The sequence below is a fragment of the Diplotaxodon limnothrissa genome, linkage group LG10, assembly GCF_057381915.1.
Source record: "Diplotaxodon limnothrissa isolate DT_005_m linkage group LG10, D_limnothrissa_male_GT1.1, whole genome shotgun sequence".
Taxonomy (NCBI): Eukaryota; Metazoa; Chordata; class Actinopteri; order Cichliformes; family Cichlidae; genus Diplotaxodon; species Diplotaxodon limnothrissa.
The window spans coordinates 19,016,635-19,035,564 of NC_140605.1; the positions used below are offsets into that span (position 1 = coordinate 19,016,635).

The 18,930-nt window shown below is 38.6% G+C and overlaps 1 protein-coding gene across 1 annotated transcript in view; it reads left to right on the forward strand.

Moving 5' to 3' along the window:
- The window catches only part of trpc4a (transient receptor potential cation channel, subfamily C, member 4a), a 29,341-nt gene extending 15,241 nt beyond the window's left edge, over positions 1-14,100 (forward strand). The window contains exons 7-15 of the mRNA XM_085363819.1: positions 8,040-8,385; positions 9,676-9,815; positions 9,906-10,106; positions 10,221-10,342; positions 10,675-10,870; positions 10,967-11,158; positions 12,279-12,320; positions 12,737-12,826; positions 13,420-14,100. Coding sequence (XP_085219945.1) covers positions 8,040-8,385; positions 9,676-9,815; positions 9,906-10,106; positions 10,221-10,342; positions 10,675-10,870; positions 10,967-11,158; positions 12,279-12,320; positions 12,737-12,826; positions 13,420-14,100 — 2,010 coding nt within the window. The remainder of the gene's footprint in view (positions 1-8,039; positions 8,386-9,675; positions 9,816-9,905; positions 10,107-10,220; positions 10,343-10,674; positions 10,871-10,966; positions 11,159-12,278; positions 12,321-12,736; positions 12,827-13,419) is intronic.
- The last annotated feature ends 4,830 nt before the right edge of the window (positions 14,101-18,930 follow it).

The following is an 18,930-nucleotide window of genomic DNA, read 5'->3' on the forward strand; positions in this document are numbered from 1 at the left end:
ATGAAAGAGCCTCAGTTTGAGACCAGGAGGAGACACAAGCTGGCGAACTTGCTGTGCCGGTCCCAGCCCAGATAATTCGGATGGTTGCATCAGGAAGAGCATCTTTTGTAAAAAGCCGTCTGCTGTGGCAACCCGTTGGAAATAAGGGAGCAGGGAAAAGTATAGTAATATTCAGCCTCTGAATAAATACTAATACCGAAGTGGGTGTATGACATGAGTGTCATATTTTGATATATGGCAGGCCTTCATACGTTTAATTTATACCATTAATACACAGACATATGGTAATGTGTAAAATTCCAGATGGGCAATGAGATGGGTTGCTTGTTTGTTTTTTCATTGCCGGGGTTGCAGGAAGGGGAAGGAAGCAGAGAATGCCATCCTGTTAGATATCAACAAAATGATCTTTTACAGACACACACACACCCACACAAACACTGCATCTCAGTCAAGTGTGCCCTCCTTTACCTTAAGGCCAATGAGAGTCAGATAAGACTATAATATTACAGCTGTAGCCTTCCAAACTGTGTAAAATAGGAAATTATGCAGGTTTTCCACTAGTATTTTTCTTTCTTTCACATTGCTTATCAGTGTTTTCTTCGTGATCTATTGTATAGCTGTTTTTGTTTTTTAGATTTTTGTAATAAAATGTCAACCTGCCAAATGTGAGAGTTTTGCTGAACCAAGCCAACGTGGTCTCGTCTGTGTCACTGTGAGCTGATGAGAAGTGCTGTAATTATGTTAGATTAGCTTCGGGTTTAATGACATGAGGTGCAAAGGTCTTATAAGGTTTTTAACTGTTTTCCCTTTGGCAGCTCACACAGATAACAAATGGGAATGAAGATGCCCGGATTAAATAACCAGAGTATTACAGTTGCAAGGCAACTATCTAATAAATAAATCCATGTTTGTATTGTAGCTGTAGACTGAATATGTTTGCTAATACCCTTAAAAAAGCATGTCAGAAATTTAGCTCAACATTCATGTTCATTGTTTAGGTTTGAGTTAGGGTCGGTTTTAAGCAGAGATGGGCAGTAACGTGTTACTGTAATCTGATTACTTTTTTCAAGTAACAAGTAAAGTAAGGGATTACTATTGCAAAAACGGTAATTAGATTACCGTTACTTTCCCGTAGGAATGCTGCGTTACTGCGTTACTAAAACCATGATTTTTTGCGAGAATGTCTCATGACAGTGACGTAAGCGAGTGCGCCGTTAGTGACAACAGCTGTGTGCAGATCAACAGTGGATCACATATCGATTGTGGGAGAGAGTATGAGCGTGCAGCGTTTAAAGCGTGGAAGTACTGACCTTACTTTGAGTTTGATTCCATAAAAAGTGACAAAAACATTAGCGTCCATTGTGCGTGGGAAGAAAACTTCTTTTTACAGCGAAAAAAAACCCTAAACTTCCAAGCAAGCACCGAGTGTGCAACGGCTTAATGGGAAACTCACAGAGAAACTCGCGTATTCTTCAACTGACCGCGGTACACCTGCACCAGGGTAAACCTCCGCCTACCCTAGTCCTGCTTTACAGGTAAAAATAGAGCAACAGGACCGCTGAGTCTTTGACTTTATTTATTTTCTGCTGTGTTTTACTTGCCTCTATTTGAAAGAGTGAGTGTAAACACAAACAATATTTTATTTTATGTGCTGGAATGTGTAGCAAATAGGTTTCAATGTTAAACTAATTTATTCAAGTCAGAGAATGTTGCATATAATTAAATTTTTGCTTGATGCATAAAGTTAAAAGATTAAAACTGATAAAACAAGTTTAAAAAAAGAGACTTTTCCATTTGATTACATTTTGTATGATGGATTATGTAGAAAAAGTAGAATTGGGCTGAAAGATCTATCGCTTTATCACCTATTCAGGTTGTAAATCGGGTTTTTAAAAAGTAACTAAGTAATTAATTACTTTTGGAAATAAGTAATCAGTAAAGTAACGGGATTACTATTTTGGGGAAGTAATCAGTAATTAGTTACTGATTACTTTTTTCAAGTAACTTGACCAACACTGGTTTTAAGTAAAGGAAAAGACAATGAACTGTTAATTACATGTATCCACCTTCCCTGTACGATCTGGAAAGTCTAATACAGAGCAACTGCTTTTGAAGGAGCTGTAAACATGCCATATAAACACTGATTACATTCACAGTCCAGATTTGAATTTCCTAGGGAGTAAATTGGGATCTTTTATTTAGCAGCTTTGTAGGCGCTGCATTGCAATTCAAATGGATGCAAATAATTGTGGTGGAAATGGTCCAAACGTCGTAACTCCAAAACAATATTCAGTTTTCTGGTCTGCTGATTTCATCCTTTTATTTCCACTGGGATGTAAAACCTTCCCCGGTGGGTAGAGCCATAAACAATAAACATGCAAATAAGTTGATTTAATTCTTGTAAAGTGTATCTGTGGATTTTTGCATCTGCTCAATCTTCAGCATTCGTCTCTAATTAATGTGGCACTCCCCTTCGGTTAGGTCCATGTCGTTATGAATGTTCCTGTTAGTGTTAAAAGCTACTGTAACACCCAAAGGCTAATGCAAAAGCCGATCACACTTTCCAGTGTCGGGATGGTGAATGTGGGAGATTTTTCGGTGACTTGCTAAATTATGGGATGGCTAAAAGCAAGAAGAAGGGGTTAAATCGATTTTCTACAACAGAATTGTTACGCTGCATATGAAGGTGAGGTAGGAAATGATGAAGAAGCAGACGCATCCCTCCCAGGAGCGACTAATAATTCATTCAGCTGTCTTTAGCTGGGAGCCCTGCGTGGCTGTCAGAGATGATGCACTTTTGGGGGAGTTTCATTTTATGACACTGCTCTTTCCTCCTTCATCCATGCAGTTGTTGCGCATCAACAAACAGGCTGGCGGATGAGCATGTTGAGTCACAGAAGGACAGTTTGGGGCCGTGCGAGTGCACAGGTGGACATGATGATGGACAGTTCCCTGTCATCTTACCGAACCCCTCTGCTGTTGCCAGTAAATCTTTCTCTGCACACACTGTAAACAAACAAGCCTCGCGCTGCTTTTGCCGCAACTGTGCCTCCTAGCATCTCCTCATCCCAGCAGTGTTTTAATTATCGAGTCCCAACGTGCCCTTCTCTTGGATCGGCTATCTATAGCAGCTTTCAGTCGCTCCAGCATTTTGATGGAGAGCAGAGTGTCAAGGATGAGAGTAACAATCCACCCAGTCGCCCTTTTCAAATGATAAATGTCCTCGCCACCTGGAGTTGTTAAGAATCCTTTCAAGATGAAGTCATTGGAAATGCTCAGTCTGTGAGAAATTATTATAGCATGTGGTAATTTGATTAAGAAGTTTGTTGCTGTCTCTTTGCAGTCTTATTGTTGTAAAACTGCCTGAAAAGTTTCTATTTCAGTAAATTTAATACTTTCACTCTTACTTTTTTGTTCTCTTGGAACAGGGGTGTCAAACATAAGCCCTGGGGGCCACAATTGATCCACCAAAGACTCCAATTTGGCCGACTGGGCGGCCTTGGAAAATGTGAAGCATCGCATTAATTTTGGACTTTTAACTACCTTTTCATATATTTTACAGGTTTTCCAGCTAATAAAGACCACCCCCACAGTCATTTATGCTACGTCAAAGTAATTTAGTAACAGATAAATGATTAAATGTTCCTATCTACTAGAGAAATTTCTTTATTTACAATGGATTCACAGAAAAAAGACAAATTTGTGTTTTATAATTACAGGACAGTCTGGGGAATGAGCTATCAGCTTTTCTTCCGTAATTTTAGACATTTATTTCTTACAACTTTAGCCCAAAGAGCAGAGCTGACAGATTTCTTTTCATTTTGCTATGATAGAAAAACTATCATGTGGAAAAACTGAGCAGTAAGGTGTTTTGTGTTATTTTTAACTCATTTTGGACTCTGTTTTATGCCTGATTTCTTGTTTGATTGAGGAGTATATGCAGCAGTTATGAAGGTAGTGCTTTTTGTTGTGTAGAAGAGGCAGAGTCATCTCGCAAAGACATGAAACAGGATTTTACATGAATTTAAGGCGCAAGACAATATTCAATAAACTGTAACCTCATTTGGGGAGATTTTTCTTCAATAAACTTCTCATTCGTTTGGAAAACGGAAACATGGCATGAATCGGCCATTGAAAAACATTTTCATCTGCTGCTTCACATCAGAAAATCACATCTGTATAGTGCACATTTATGCGCGCACACACGCACACAGATAAGCAGAGTTCTTAATAGGAAATGCCTTTTGTTTGCGAGAGATGATCCGTAAAGTTTTGCCCCCAGTGAAGTGTTGAGGGTTAAATGGACACTTAGCTTGTTTGTTCATGCAGAGAGCAGTTAGAGTGTTCATTGTCTGTGGTGCGATCTCTGCTCAGTGCTTTGAAACACTGGTTTCTGATCTGAAAACCTTTTAAAACTCTCACAATAATCACGACACTCAGTCTGCATGGAAGACTTTTTTTTTTTAAATAGTGCTTTCTGTTTATGAATGTGAGTCATTAAAAGTCTGTTTTTGACCCTCGGCTGAACAAAATGAAGGACGTTTCTCATTTGTGTAAAGTGCAAATAGGCTTGTTTACATTTGTGCATTTATCCTCGCATCTGTGTGTGTTTTTGGCTCTGTGCGCTGATGTGCTCCCAGGGTTTAAAAAGGCCATTTATAACAGTTTGAAGAGAAATCTCCATAGGTTTTCTGTCTAAAGAGCTGAACTCATAGGGCAGGCAGCGCTTTGATGCAGCAGGAGGTCAAATCAGATAGATGTGATCAGTAACCCATAAACATTAAAGAGCAGATTATCTTCTCTCCCTGGAGCGTTCAAATGTTGATTACTTAAATTTTATACAGATATTCTTGGTATAAATGTAGGTGAGGTGAGTAGACTGAAAAATCACAGTACAAACATAAACAGACTGTCTCTTTAATATTTAAAATTGTCTGAGGCACCGAGGGGAACCCATCAATTTTACATGCAGTAGTTTGACGTTGCCCCCTTGTGATATCTCATAAAAACTGCAATTCAGATTTTCAAGCCATCTTAATGTCCCCATTAAGTAGAAATTAAATTGCACCAAGAGTAGTAAGTGTTGTGTAGGGAAAAAAAACATTTGTGCTCAGCTGATCCAGGAGCAAGAATCTGATTTAACAAGTCAGTTTGCTGTGACCAAAAGTTCAGCCTTTGTAAAACTCAGAAATAAAGGGAAGCAATAATTGTATCTCACATATGTAGGTTTAACAAGTTTGCAGTAGTAGGATCAACAGAGGGGCCAGATGGATCTCTTGGGTTTTCTGTCAGGTCTTTACTTGAATTTTTTTTTCTTGTTTCTTAAGGACATGAGTTTCAGATACTGTGTGTCTACTGTAAATAGATTTTTAGACCTCCCACTTCTTCTTTTGTCTTTAATTGTCCCAGGTTCCTGAAGTTTTTTAAGGACACGCTGCACACAATATCTCTTTGGCATCTTGTTGGTGAAAAATACTATACTTTACAAACTGTTTTATCTTTGTGTTGTGATGTGTTTTTGACAGACTGTTAGTAACAAAGTGTGAAAGATACAACTTAAATTTGTTTCTTTGCTAAATTGTCTCTTATGTTTACACAATATACTATTTAATATCATGAGCTATTTTTTTTTATTGCTGAATGATTCATGGCTCAGTGTTAAGTTGCTTAACAAACAAAATATTCCTTTGAAGGTGGTCAGGTACAAAGACTGCACTGAAAAAAGAGCCAAAGATTTCTGATGAACTCAAAGCCACTTAGCAGCAAATTATAAAGAAATGCTCAAGACTTTTGCACAGTATTGCATAGATGATGGATAGGTAACTGTAGTGTGCACCAAAATCTTCTATAAACTCAAATCTTCCATAATACACACATTTTAACTATAATGACAGATATTAGATGTTTACATTTTTAGATATGTAATTACCCTTGCAACTCTGAGAGAGTAGTGGACCAAAACAATGGATTTCATATAACCTGTATTTCAACCTACACCCATCTGAATGCTGTTTGCTTGTCACTGTGTGTCTGTGATAGCGACAAAAAAAACTTTCAGCAGTTCTTTTATGTCGGTAGAGCTGCAGGGGAACATGTCTTTGCCGAGCTAGAAAGCACCAACAGCTCTCACACAGTTACAGGCACTTTCCTGGCATTTTAGGCTTGGTGATAGGCAGTTTGCTAGGAGACATTTTTCAAACTGGACTTGGATGGTTTGAGCTGTGCAAAAAAGCCACTTAAAGCAAATATGTCACTTTACTGTGGCTGGTTTTGGTAAGTGACTGTGACAGATGAGAAATGGCTGTACAATATTTCAATAGAAAGGTGAACTTTTTTTTATTTAAGAGCAATCAAAGGTACAGCCAGAGAGATTTTCTGTAGAGAATAAAACCTGTTCTTTTAACCTGGCTCTTAAATAAAATAGCCAGCAACATCTTACTTAGAACGCAGTCTTTTAGTTTATACCAGACAATTTAATTCAATCTCAGGCATTTATTACTTTCTAATTTCAGCCCACGTGTTGAGTAAATACTCACATTGATTTCCTATATATCATGTTAATTAGCATAATTTCCTGCCTCGCCATCACTGCCAGTGTTTAATGTATCGTGCTGATTATCGCAACACGTCAAGAAGCCCAAGGAAATAGTGTTTACAGTTCTTAATCAGGATTAAGGTTCTGATGTTTAATTAAAGATGCAAGTTAAAAATAAATTCCTCTGTTTATAAATGGAACACTCAGAACTTTAAAGACCTGAAATGACGCAGGTTTGATGAATAAGTGACAAAAGCGGTTTTTAAATAGTGGTAAATTATATTTATAGCTGTGGTAGAATTTAAGACTTTCTATTTTTTATCATTATTACTATTTCTATTTTACTTCAGTCTGCACCCATGGGTTCACTGCAGTAAGGCCCGTGCTCAAAGAAATCATCTGAAAAGAAAAAGTTGGGACTTTTTCTTCTCTTTATTCTTCAAATACAGTGTCGTTGTCTCTCACACACATTCATTCAGTCTTCCCTTTCTCTTTATCCCGCTCTCAAATTTAGTTAAAAAAAAAAGAAGAAGAAAAAACGAGTATACCACTTCTTCTTCTCCTCTCATCCATAAAATTCAGCCCTTTCTATCCTTCTGCTCTGCATTTCCTCTCACATTTTCAGGTAAAACTGTAGTTGAAGTATGGAAATATGAGCCATTCTGCTTCAGACCCCAACACAGATAAGGATCTGTGGTTCCCATGGAAACGAGGCTGCAGAGTTGGTGAATTGGCACCCGCCGGTGCTGGTCAACACTTGATATACTGATATGGAAGCTCATCAGGATTTTTCACAGCATTGTGTGCTCCTGCATAATTTGCTTGCATATGCATGCATGCTCATGATGTAACCCTCATTTGTAGCAGAATTTGTTTTGCTTTAACCGGGTATGCCTCCATATACCTACACTCAGGCGAGAAGCACTGAAGCTAATCTGCTTTTCTGATGCATCGCTATTTTAGCGTTACTGAACATTTTATTTCTGCTCACTCACATGCATTCACAGTCACGTTAGGTATTTGTCTTTAAATTAAGTTCCAATCATATTCAGACCAGGGCTTTAAGAAAATCTCAGAAAAATCCTATGCAGTCATTCTTTTTTAAACATGTAGAAATATTTGAGATGGCCCACCTGCCTGCTTAAAGCCACCTTTGTTTCTGTAAGACAGCCAATATGTTTTTCAGTCTAAAATACTCATGCGTGTACATGATAACCCTTCAATTTTCTACACCACCAACACATCCTACTCAGTCTTTTGTATTCCGTTAACTGAAGCTTGCTGCAGGTACTAATTCCAGGATACTGACACAAGGGCATGATGGTCGGTGTAAAACCTTTAAATAGTCTTAGGCTGAGGATGATTTTTCCAAGCAGGCCTATATGCCTGCTATACACAGCTAATGTAATAAAAGTTATTTTGAGCCATTTAAAAACAAAAAATCAAACAGCATAGATGAAACATTTAAACCTCTCCCCATCCCTTCTTATATCCCCCCTTTAAGTTTGTAGCTCAGCCCAACTGTCAGCAGCTTTTGGCATCACGCTGGTATGATGAGTTCCCTGGCTGGAGGCGGCGTCACTGGGCGGGAAAGTTTGTCACCTGTGTCTTCATAGGTCTCCTCTTCCCTGTGTTTGCTCTCTGCTACCTCATCGCTCCCAAGAGTCGCTATGGCCTCTTCATCCGCAAGCCCTTCATCAAGTTCATCTGCCACACGGCGTCCTACCTGACCTTTCTGTTCCTGCTGCTCCTCGCCTCCCAGCACATTGTTATCACGGAGCAGAACAGGCAGGACAGGCAGGGCCCTCCACCCACCGCTGTGGAGTGGATGATCCTGCCCTGGGTACTGGGTGAGTACAGTGGTTTTGTACTCTGCATTAGGATGATTATACTGTTTGATAGTGTACTGATGGTGAATGTACTGGTGAATTGCTGAAGGTAAAAAAGTAGAGAGCTTATTTGTGGTCAGTTAATGTCACTAAATCTTTAAATATTGGGTTTAAATTACTCTTGCTATGACAACCATACACCTCAGCTGATGTTTCTATGGAAAAGTCAAATCCAAACTTTCCAAACTTCCAAACTTTACAATTGTTAATGGGAACAAGTGATTTTTCTTTCGTTGCTGATCGACTCCAAATACTACACAAAGTAGAACTGGATCAAAGTGCTGAATGAACATTAAGCCTATAAAAATGTTATTTTTTCATCCTGCCTCGGGCATCGCAGCAGATTTTGAGCTCAGTGACTAAGTGCTTCTTGTTGACATGCTTTTCTGCCCTCCACAGTTTTTACTATTTACTTTTTAGCCATGCTACCAACATGACTTTAGGCATTGACTTTAGTCCTTCCATCACCTTTGGTCCAAAATAATCTCTTCAACAACAGCCAACAAATCCAATGGGGGTTGTATTGGAAAGGGTGTCCAGCACAAAAAAATCTGCCAAGTCAAACATGCAGAGATGCCCACTGTGGCGACCGCTTCTGAATAAGGAAGTAGCTGAAAGTAGCTTTTTGATCAACTGTTTGTAGTTCAGGCATAATGTATTATTCTTCCTGATTGTTTTTTTTTCTTTTCCTGCACTGCCATGAGGTTAACTTACTTTTCTTTAGTTTTGAGTTAAATACCATGTGTCCATTGAAAGGGAGATTTTTAATCTCAGTGGGACTTCCATCCTCTATTTATCCAGATAAAATAATGACAGTTGCATCCATTGAAATATCATGAGACTGAGGGTGTCCGTCAAGTAGAATTGTGAAAATGCTTTTTTGATTTTTTAAGCTGTTCAGTACTTTGGTTTATAATCAAATACAAAATTGAATGGCATTTACCGCAGCCTTAGCTCTCTTTCATCATGTGTTCGAGCCAGCCTGTAAATGTCAACATGGTAACATTGTAAACTGTGATAATGAAATTTGGTAGACATGTTTGTTTGCTAATGTACAGTAGCTCACATCTCCTCAAAGGGCATGTCAATAAAATAGCCAGCCTGAGTCAGGGGTGCTACAGTAGCTGCAGATTGAAGAGAACATAAGGAGTATTTTTATCTTTACAGTCCTCAATTTTTTAAAATAATATGCAATCATATAAAATGCTAATACTGGACACATGCTCTGTTTTTCTATAATCTAATTTCTAGGATTCATCTGGGCAGAGATCAAGCAAATGTGGGATGGTGGTTTTCAAGACTATGTTCATGACTGGTGGAACCTGATGGACTTTGTCATGAACTCTCTGTACTTGGCCACTATCTCCCTGAAGATTGTAGCCTATACTAAGGTAACCACTAGTGTTGACAATAGACTAAACAGGCTGTGACCTTTCTTTATGCTCAAGTTATCTTTTCTTTTTCTTTTTTTGCTCATCCAGTACAGCGGAAGTAAACCCAGAAACCAGTGGGAAATGTGGCACCCGACACTAGTTGCTGAAGCAGTGTTTGCCATTGCAAACATTTTCAGTTCCCTGCGCCTCATTTCACTGTTCACGGCCAACTCTCACCTGGGGCCACTGCAGATTTCTCTGGGGCGAATGTTGCTCGACATCCTGAAGTTCCTCTTCATCTACTGCCTGGTAAATGTTTGCGCACGAGCAGAACAAAGACAAGAAGTGGAACAGTAAATTATATGTGACAGAAGTAGTGAATGAAGTTACATAATTTCGCCCACACGCTGCATTTCTTTTCAGGTTCTGCTCGCCTTCGCTAATGGCCTGAACCAGCTGTACTTTTACTATGACACTAAGGCTTCAGATGAGAAAGGAAAGTGTAAGGGCATCCGATGTGTGCATCAGAATAACGCTTTCTCCACGTGAGTTTGCATGAATCCTGTCTTGCTTGCTCGAGTAGTGTGAATGTGTGATCTTGTGTGTGAGAGAGAGTGTCAAAGAATCAGAGAGCTGTGCGTTCGTGTATATCGCTGTTACTTGTTACAAAATGTGGGAACTCAGTCAAATTTTCAGTTGCTAAGAAAAGCTGGTGTATTAGCAGAATCTCATTAACACTAAGTGAAGGGTTCCTTCAGTCTTTTTTAAACCATCCTGCAACTGAATACATTTTCAACTAGCAAGGACACATTTTATTTACTGCATGTATCTGTACTGTTTAGCAAATTTGGCTTACATCGCATACGTTGTCTTGCAGATTATTTGAGACCCTGCAGTCTCTTTTCTGGTCTATCTTTGGTTTGATCAGCCTGTATGTGACCAATGTGGATGCTGACCACCAGTTCACTGAATTTGTCGGTGCCAACATGTTCGGGGCCTACAACATCATTTCATTGGTGGTCCTCCTCAACATGCTCATAGCTATGATGAACAACTCCTACCAGCACATTGCTGTGAGCACTAATCAAAAACACTGCAAACAGTCATGTAAGTGTAACAGTTCAACCAAAACATTCATTCTTATCAAATATACCTCAATCTGATTTCAGGACCATGCAGACATTGAGTGGAAATTTGCAAGGACAAAACTGTGGATGAGTTATTTTGAAGAAGGGGGTACTCTGCCAGCTCCTTTCAACATCATCCCCAGCCCCAAATCATTCTGGTACCTCATGTGCTGGATCAAGAAGCAGGTGTGGAGGACAAGCTCCAAGCGCCCTGACACCATTGGTACCCTTGGGGTAAGGCTGGTGTCAAATGTGTTTGTATGGTTTTCACATACAGAGAGAGAAAAGGGGGGTTGGTTGGTTGGTTTAAAAAATGAACATAAGGAATAATAAGCTGAAAGATTTTATTGCTGTTATCTTTTTAACTTATAACTGAGAAATTCAGTTATACTAATTCATATTTTGTAAATAAGTTGTGGTTGGAGGTTTATGACTTTACAAAGGCCATTCAAGGTTTTATCAACTCCAAAACCAGTTGATGTGTGTTTGGATCATTGTCTGGTTGGAAAACCCAATTGTACAAGTTTCAACATTCTAGTTGCTGATTTTACGTGTAATTGTAAAATTTGGAGGTTCTCCACCTTCATTGTTCCACCCACTTTGTACAATTACCAGTACCACGAGTAGCAAAACAGCCCCAGAGCATGATGCTGTCACCACGCTTTTTGCCTGGTACAGTGTTCTTAGGTTTGAAAGCCTTACCTTCACTCCTCCAGACATACTTGTACCTCTTGTGACAAGCTCAATGTTTGTTGCACCTGACCATAAAACTTTCTGGCAAAGGTGAAAGTCTTAGTTTTGGAGCAGGGACATCTTTCTTGGACCCTCTCGGTCCATGGATGTAAAATATGCTTTACTGTGGAGAGTAACTTGTACTTATACAAACAAAGTTGTTTGAACTCATAATGTTGAAGTCTGGAGTTGTATAGGAATGGCTTCCAGAGTGCTTCCTGATATGACCAGGCATAATAGCGGTGATTGAGAGCTGAATTTCCATGACTTGAGCTGAATTTTATTTAAAAAATAATCAGGCAACTTTACTTATAAGAGAGAGTCAAGATTTGCTGCTCTGCTTTGTCTTGTATGACACTAAACGAAATAACCCAGTGAAATAAGTGTTAGTTTCTGTAGAAAGTAGAATTTTCACTTTATTGCAGCCTAATTTTAGAGGGAAACTTTTTCGTGTTTGATGGTGCAGCACTCAGGAGACACACATATCGAGCCTCACAGATAGCAGAGTTTACAGAAAAGTGTGATACTGTGAAGAAAAACAAAATATGTTTTAGGTTTGTTTTTTTTTAACTCATCTCCCACTCTTTCTCTAACCAACCTCTGGCATCTGATGTCTGTGTAGAGGCGAGCTGCAGAGAACCTGAGGATAAACCATCAGTACCAGGTAAGTGCAGTCTCTTTGAAAGCAAGCTGAAAATAATTACAGTCTCTCACCACTGTCTGTGTAAGTGTGTGCGGCAGACACAAATTGGCCTTTTTAGGTTTCCAGCACTCAGTTTTCATCTGTTCATTTTCTTAATTACTTTTACAAAAGGGGGGAGGGGAGGTGGGGGTCAAAGGGTGAGAGGTGGATACACACAGGGCAGGTTCAACGCAGGGCTGACACCCTGAAGCGGACGTTCCATAAAAAGCTTTTATGATGTTTCACAAAATCAGCCAAACAACTGAACTCAGTAGGATTTAAATCACTTTTCATTGTAGAGGAGCACATTTGTCTGTTTCCTGTCTCATTCATTTGAAGTTTGTATTGAATAAAGTTTCAGATCTTTTGTGTTCAAGATTTTTTTTAAATTATTGTAGGAGGTACTGAGGAACCTGGTGAAACGTTATGTGGCTGCCATGATTCGAGATGCCAAGACAGAGGAAGGCTTGACTGAAGACAACTTCAAGGTAGTCTTCTTGAATGAATATGACATTCATGTTATTCATTCATTCATTATACATTCATGTTATGTTATTTATCATCATGTTTGTATATTTTTCTTTTGCATTTTGGTTATATTTAATCTTTTTTTCCATTATTGTAATGCGTTGACTGTTAATGCAAATCCTTTAAGGACATGCCTGGAAGTCATCAGACAAACTAATAACAGTCATCTTCTGACAAGATAATGATGATAAGACAATATATATGTGGATGTATGAGGAGATGGTTTAAGTGCTCACTAATCCAGATTTTCATCATAGTTCAAAGGTATTTGAAGGGCATTGTGACTGTTTTTCCTAGTTTAACAGACATAACCATGATCATACAAAGATAAATAATGCATCAATTATTAGTCTAGACTACAGGCATTTAGAGACATAGTGTTGCTTTGTCTCATAACTGTTTTTGAGTCAAAGCTAGCTAGCTAACTAGTTAGCTAACTAGTTACAAAGCTAGCTAGATAGCTTTTTTAGCTAAATCAATACAGCTCAGTTTTTGCTGATACCAACAGCTAGTAGTTATAAATTTCACAGTCAAGCTGCTCTTTGTTTTTTAGGAGCTGAAACAAGATATCTCCAGTTTCCGTTATGAGGTGATGGGAATGATGAAGACAGGAAAGTCAGCTTTAAATGTGGCAAAGGCCAGTGGCAGCTCAGTGGAATCCAGCCTTGCATACCCTAATTCCTCACTCAAGGTCTCTGCTTGCCCACAGAGCACCCAGATGAAAAGCAAATTTAATCGATTCAAAATCGCTACATCCATCCTCAAGCTGGGCAGTTCAACAGCTGCACCCAGGCCACCTGAAGCCTCCAATGGTCTACCTAATGGATTCATGTCCCTGGTCTCTGATGAGAGCTCTGGTGAAATGTCAAGCCAGAGGAGAAGCAACTCCAAAGATGTATCTGACTTTGGTTTGTTTCAGAAACACCAAAGGGGCAACAAAGAAGCCTCATCAAGCGCAGCAGAAAGCTCGAGGGAGATGTACTCTTTGTCAGAAGAAGCAGGGGAGTGTGGGGACTCAGACTTAGAGGAACATATCGCTGGAGAAAAGAGTGAGAGGAAACTCCTGGAAACAAAAAAGAAGGAAGAAGTCGAGGAAATTAAGGAGGAGTCGAACAGCAAAAAATGCTTGGACCAGTGTGAAGAAAGAGAAACCGAGGAAAGAGACAAGGATTTAACCTGTACTGACTCAGTAGCTGATGAATGTATGTCTGGCTCATACAAAGACGATGCCTAAGATGTGATGCGATGTGATCAGAACTACAGGCCCAGTAATGCTGGATTGAAGACAGAGAGACTGACAATCAACGTGAGCCTCGAGTGAGAATTGTGAACATGAGTCGAACTTTTCCAGTTATTACTAAACTTATGATCAGCTTTGATCTTTGGAGACTCAGGGAGGCCTTTGGTTTAACTGTTTTAAATGCTGTTATATTAGCAGTGGAAATGCAGCAACATTGTTCGAAGCTCCGTGTAAGCATTACAAGGAATCACATTTAAGGATTACTATATTTCGTTTTAAGACCCCAGAGGTGATTGGACAATAATGATTTCCTGAAAGAAAAAAGTTTTTTCTCCCAGCTGATATGTGCATTTCAGTTCAAATTGTCCTGTTGGTTACCATATAACCGTCTCTCTCTACCTCTTTTTTTTCCCCTCTACCCATGAACATTTAACTCTCCCCATCAGTATCTTATTAGAGCAATAGATGTGTTCTGTTTTAGACGTGACTTTCTGCCTTACTCTGTCTGTTTCTGCACTTTACACACTTTAAAATGGCATGCAGTTTTTTCAAAGATCGCTCAAACTCTGATCATTGCAACAGCAATTCTGTCAAAGTTTTCTATGCAAGAACTGTGGATCATGATTCTCATCACACTGATTAGGCCGACTGTAAATTCAGCGCTGACAGTTCATCCCAAGTATTTTCTGTAAAGTAGGGCGTGGCCAAACTATCTGAGATAGACATTATGAACACAGCCGATAAATTATTTAAAGCAACGTATTATTCAAGTTTTGTCACTCAAGAATAAACTCATTATTTTGAACAGATCTGCTGTTTTTAACTGTTAGTTTAAGATGTCATGTTAGTTCGAATGAATGGCATTATAGAAACTGAAACATAAATCAAGAATAAATATAGAAATACACTCTTAATTTCCTGTCTCCTCTTTTGTTCATTGCAAATCCCAGACAGGCATAAACACAGTAACTGATACTGTCAAAAGTTAACTGTATATCTTCATAGTAGATTATGAGGTTATGCTGAAACAAATGCATATGTATAAAAATAATGAAATGGTTAATAGTTGTTATGCAAACTGATATTTTTTTTAATTGGGTCACACAATACCTTTCTATTTAAAGGAGTCAGACAAGCATCACCAAATGGTCTATTTTACTCTTGAGGCGTGTCTTTAGGCTTTGTTACTTTGTTACTAGCAGCCTGGCTTTTTTTTTTTTTTTTATTAATTTTTTTAAACACATAATTTTTGTCATTTTTTGTGGATTTTCTGTATTTTTGACAAATGGCAAAGATAATATAGTTTGGCAGCCACGAAGTAGTATTTTTGTGACTTTCAAAGAGCTAGTAGCCAAAAAATGGGCATATCATGTATCTCCTTACTATCTACATTCAGATGAACACTATCTGAAAATCAGTTCCTTAAATGGATGTGGGCCTTCAGCTCACCATATACTGTTTGCAGAGTAGAGGTGGGTTTCAAGTAGTGCTTTGTCATACCATCAGTGATAATACTAGTATAAATTCATATAAAACTATTGTGATATCACTGGTATTAGCAATACCATGCCTTTTCTCTGTAAGGGTGAGCACATTGATCCAAATATCATTAGTATCAATACCAATGCTGGTATTTGTATCGGATCAGTACTAGCATGATAGGATTGATATGTTGTTTCTATCCTCTAAGTTCAGTATCTAATCCACTCTGTTAAATTGATTGTGTGTTTTTTTGTAAATGAAAAAATATACTTCAAACGTATACTACTTTTTGTGTTGGCTGTCACGTCTGTGTTATAGGCTATAGCACATTTGAACTACAGAAGAAGCACCTTAAGAGAATAATAATGGATTGGATTTATATAGCGCTTTTCAAGACATCCATAGCGCTTTACAATGCCACTATTCATTCACTCTCACATTCACACACTGGTGGAGGCAAGCTACAGTTGTAGCCACAGCTGCACTGGGGCAGACTGACAGAAGCGAGGCTGCCATATTACACCATCGGCCCCTCTGCCAGTAGGGTAAAGTGTCTTGCCCAAGGACACAACAACCAGGACAGAGAGCCCGGGGATCAAACCGGCGACCTTCCGGTTACAGATGCGCTTCCCAACCCCCTGAGCCACGGTCACCCCGTAGGGGCGCATTAGAGACACACATTTACATTACAGGTCTTCAAAAAAAAACAACAACCTAGTTTCAAAATACATAAAAAGCTCTAAAGAGGGTGATTTGCTGTGTAAACTCATTATTTTGGAAAACAAAAATCACAGTGATTTAATGGCCATTAAAATGTCTTCAGAAATTCCAAATTTGTGATGATTCATCTCAGAAGAACAAAGAAGTTGAAAGTATTGATATCAGTGCTACTGGGCCTCTTTTTATTTGGTTGTGATATCAATATCAAATTTGAAGTGGTTCCCTGGCACACACAAAAACAAGACAACTTTAGGTATTGTTAAACTAAAGTGCTAAACTGTTAAGTTATAGTCTTACTTAAAGTTTCCAAGTGAAACACTACCTAAGATGTTTTTGTGCTTATTTCCGCTGAAATAATTTTCAAAGCTGGTAGCACCTCGGCAGTACATTGCCAGCTAAGCCTGTAGTAGTAGTAATAGTAGTTATTCTTAATGTGATTAAGTTTATGAAGTTTATCACCCTGTCAACAGCGTGAACAGACCAAACACTACTGCTGTATTGTCATGTACTGGTGGTTAAAACACGTGACTTCCTGGAACAGATGTCACATAAGGTGAGCTAAAGTACTGTACAGAACTCCTTTCATGTTTTTCTCTTTTTGCCTCAGCAACAGTTGTCGTGAAATGTCATTTCCATTAGTTCACAATCAGTTTCCCAAAACCACACACTGCAAGGGCTAATTTGGCAACATTTTTGCTCCACTTTAACATCTCTTCTGCTCCTAAGAACATCATGAGTGTGAACATGTATTACAGTGATTATACACTTGTACAAAAAGTGGAGAAATGGGGTTTAAGCACTGTAATTAATAGAAAACCTGTGCTCTACACAATGTAACAGTAACTATAGTATGCACTGTCTGCATCATAAAAACACAGTTCAAAACTTTTACAATTTCTGTAAAACTATGAAATTATTTAAAATTTCATCAGCTGCCGCATATGTTTCCCCACAGACTGGATATTTTTTGTTCTCTCTGAACTTTCTGTTGCTTTCCTATTTGTGCTGCTTGGCCTCTAATTTCTAATTTCAGTGAACAAGTGACCGAGCAAGTGAAAAGGAAATGAAATATTCAGCAGCTGATGAAATTTTGCTCCATGTGGGATCAAAAGGCTGTACTGAAATGCTCCTGGGCTTATGATAGATCTTCCAACTTGATTGAACCAAGCTGTCACAGACACAGAAACACATGAATAGATATCTCCTATCATTGCATATTTAAATGACTCACAATTACGTGTTTTAACTGCTGAAGTCTTATACAGTAGCATACTCGTGGTTAAGAGCACTGATGTGACTTTTAAATATGACCTAAATAACCTGAAAAGTCTTTTACATTTAAAATTGAGTGTGATTTGTTTTCTCAAGGAAATAATTGATAAAGAATTAATAAATAGAAACATTTTGACCATTTTATTTAATTATAAGAAAAAACTATATATATAATAGGAGCAATTTACCTAACCCACAAAAAAAAAAAACATATGTTCAAGGATCTAGCAACCTAAGGACCAAACTGCAAAGCTTGCCAGTGGTTATAAATGTTCGCACACTCAGGGTTCTGTTAGATTTATTAGAGTAAAGGCTGTGCTGGCTCCTTGGAAATTGTGGCCCGCTCTTCAACACTCAAAGTCTAACATTTACTACCTAGTCAAAACTTACTAATAAAAATGTATGACGTTGTGAAAGGTTTTATGTAAGTCCCTGTCCTTACATATGACTGTACTGACAAATAATTCCCAGTAGGGGGAGACGTCATACATAGCACAAATTTCCTGCTGTGATTCCTGAAGAAGGTAGAGTGACAAATCCAAGCACTATACTTACTGTATAAAGAACTGCTATAGATACACATGAGCTTCATTTATCGATTTTAGAGGATAACCTGTTAATATTAAAATACAATTACAATTACAGCAAAATTTCAAAAACAGCGGACTCAAAGACAGAAAGATGTTTCCAAAGTCAGGAGACTCTTGGAGACTGTTCATCTGTCATTCATGGAAAGACAGAGGTTGTGTGAGTTCATAAGAGCGAGTACATATTTGCAGTTTCAGAGCAAAGCTGTCTTAACCTTTGTTTTTAAAACATAGTTCTCATCCCAATCCCTAACCCCCTAACCCCTAACCTTAACCCCCTCTCTTACTTTACTATATTTACTGTAAAAGAATAAAACACGCACTCTTGGCGTATCCGTTTTCAAACAACAGCAATGAAAGAAATGGCTCTTGGTCCAATAAATCAGCCTTGTCTGAGTTGTCTCGACCTGCATGTGTAAAGTGTGAAGCACACCTGTCGAAAAGTCAAGACTGTACACGAGGATGTCTGGAAAGCCTGTATTCATGATTAATTTATTCTTTGAAGCTGTATCAGATCTGGCTTCAATGTGGGAGACAGAGACAGCTGAAGGGAAAAAGTTGAGCTGATAACGATGAACATGACAGCAGGGAGGATGATGGGAGAAGAGGAGCGCAAAAGGGAGTTCACGGGACGTTGATGGAAACGATGAATCAATGTGATAAAAGTTAAAGGGGAGAACAGTGGGGTCCCAGGGGAGGTGTGATAAAAAATACAGTCAGGTTTCCTTCAAGGGTGTCAAGTAAAATACCAGACTGTGCAGAT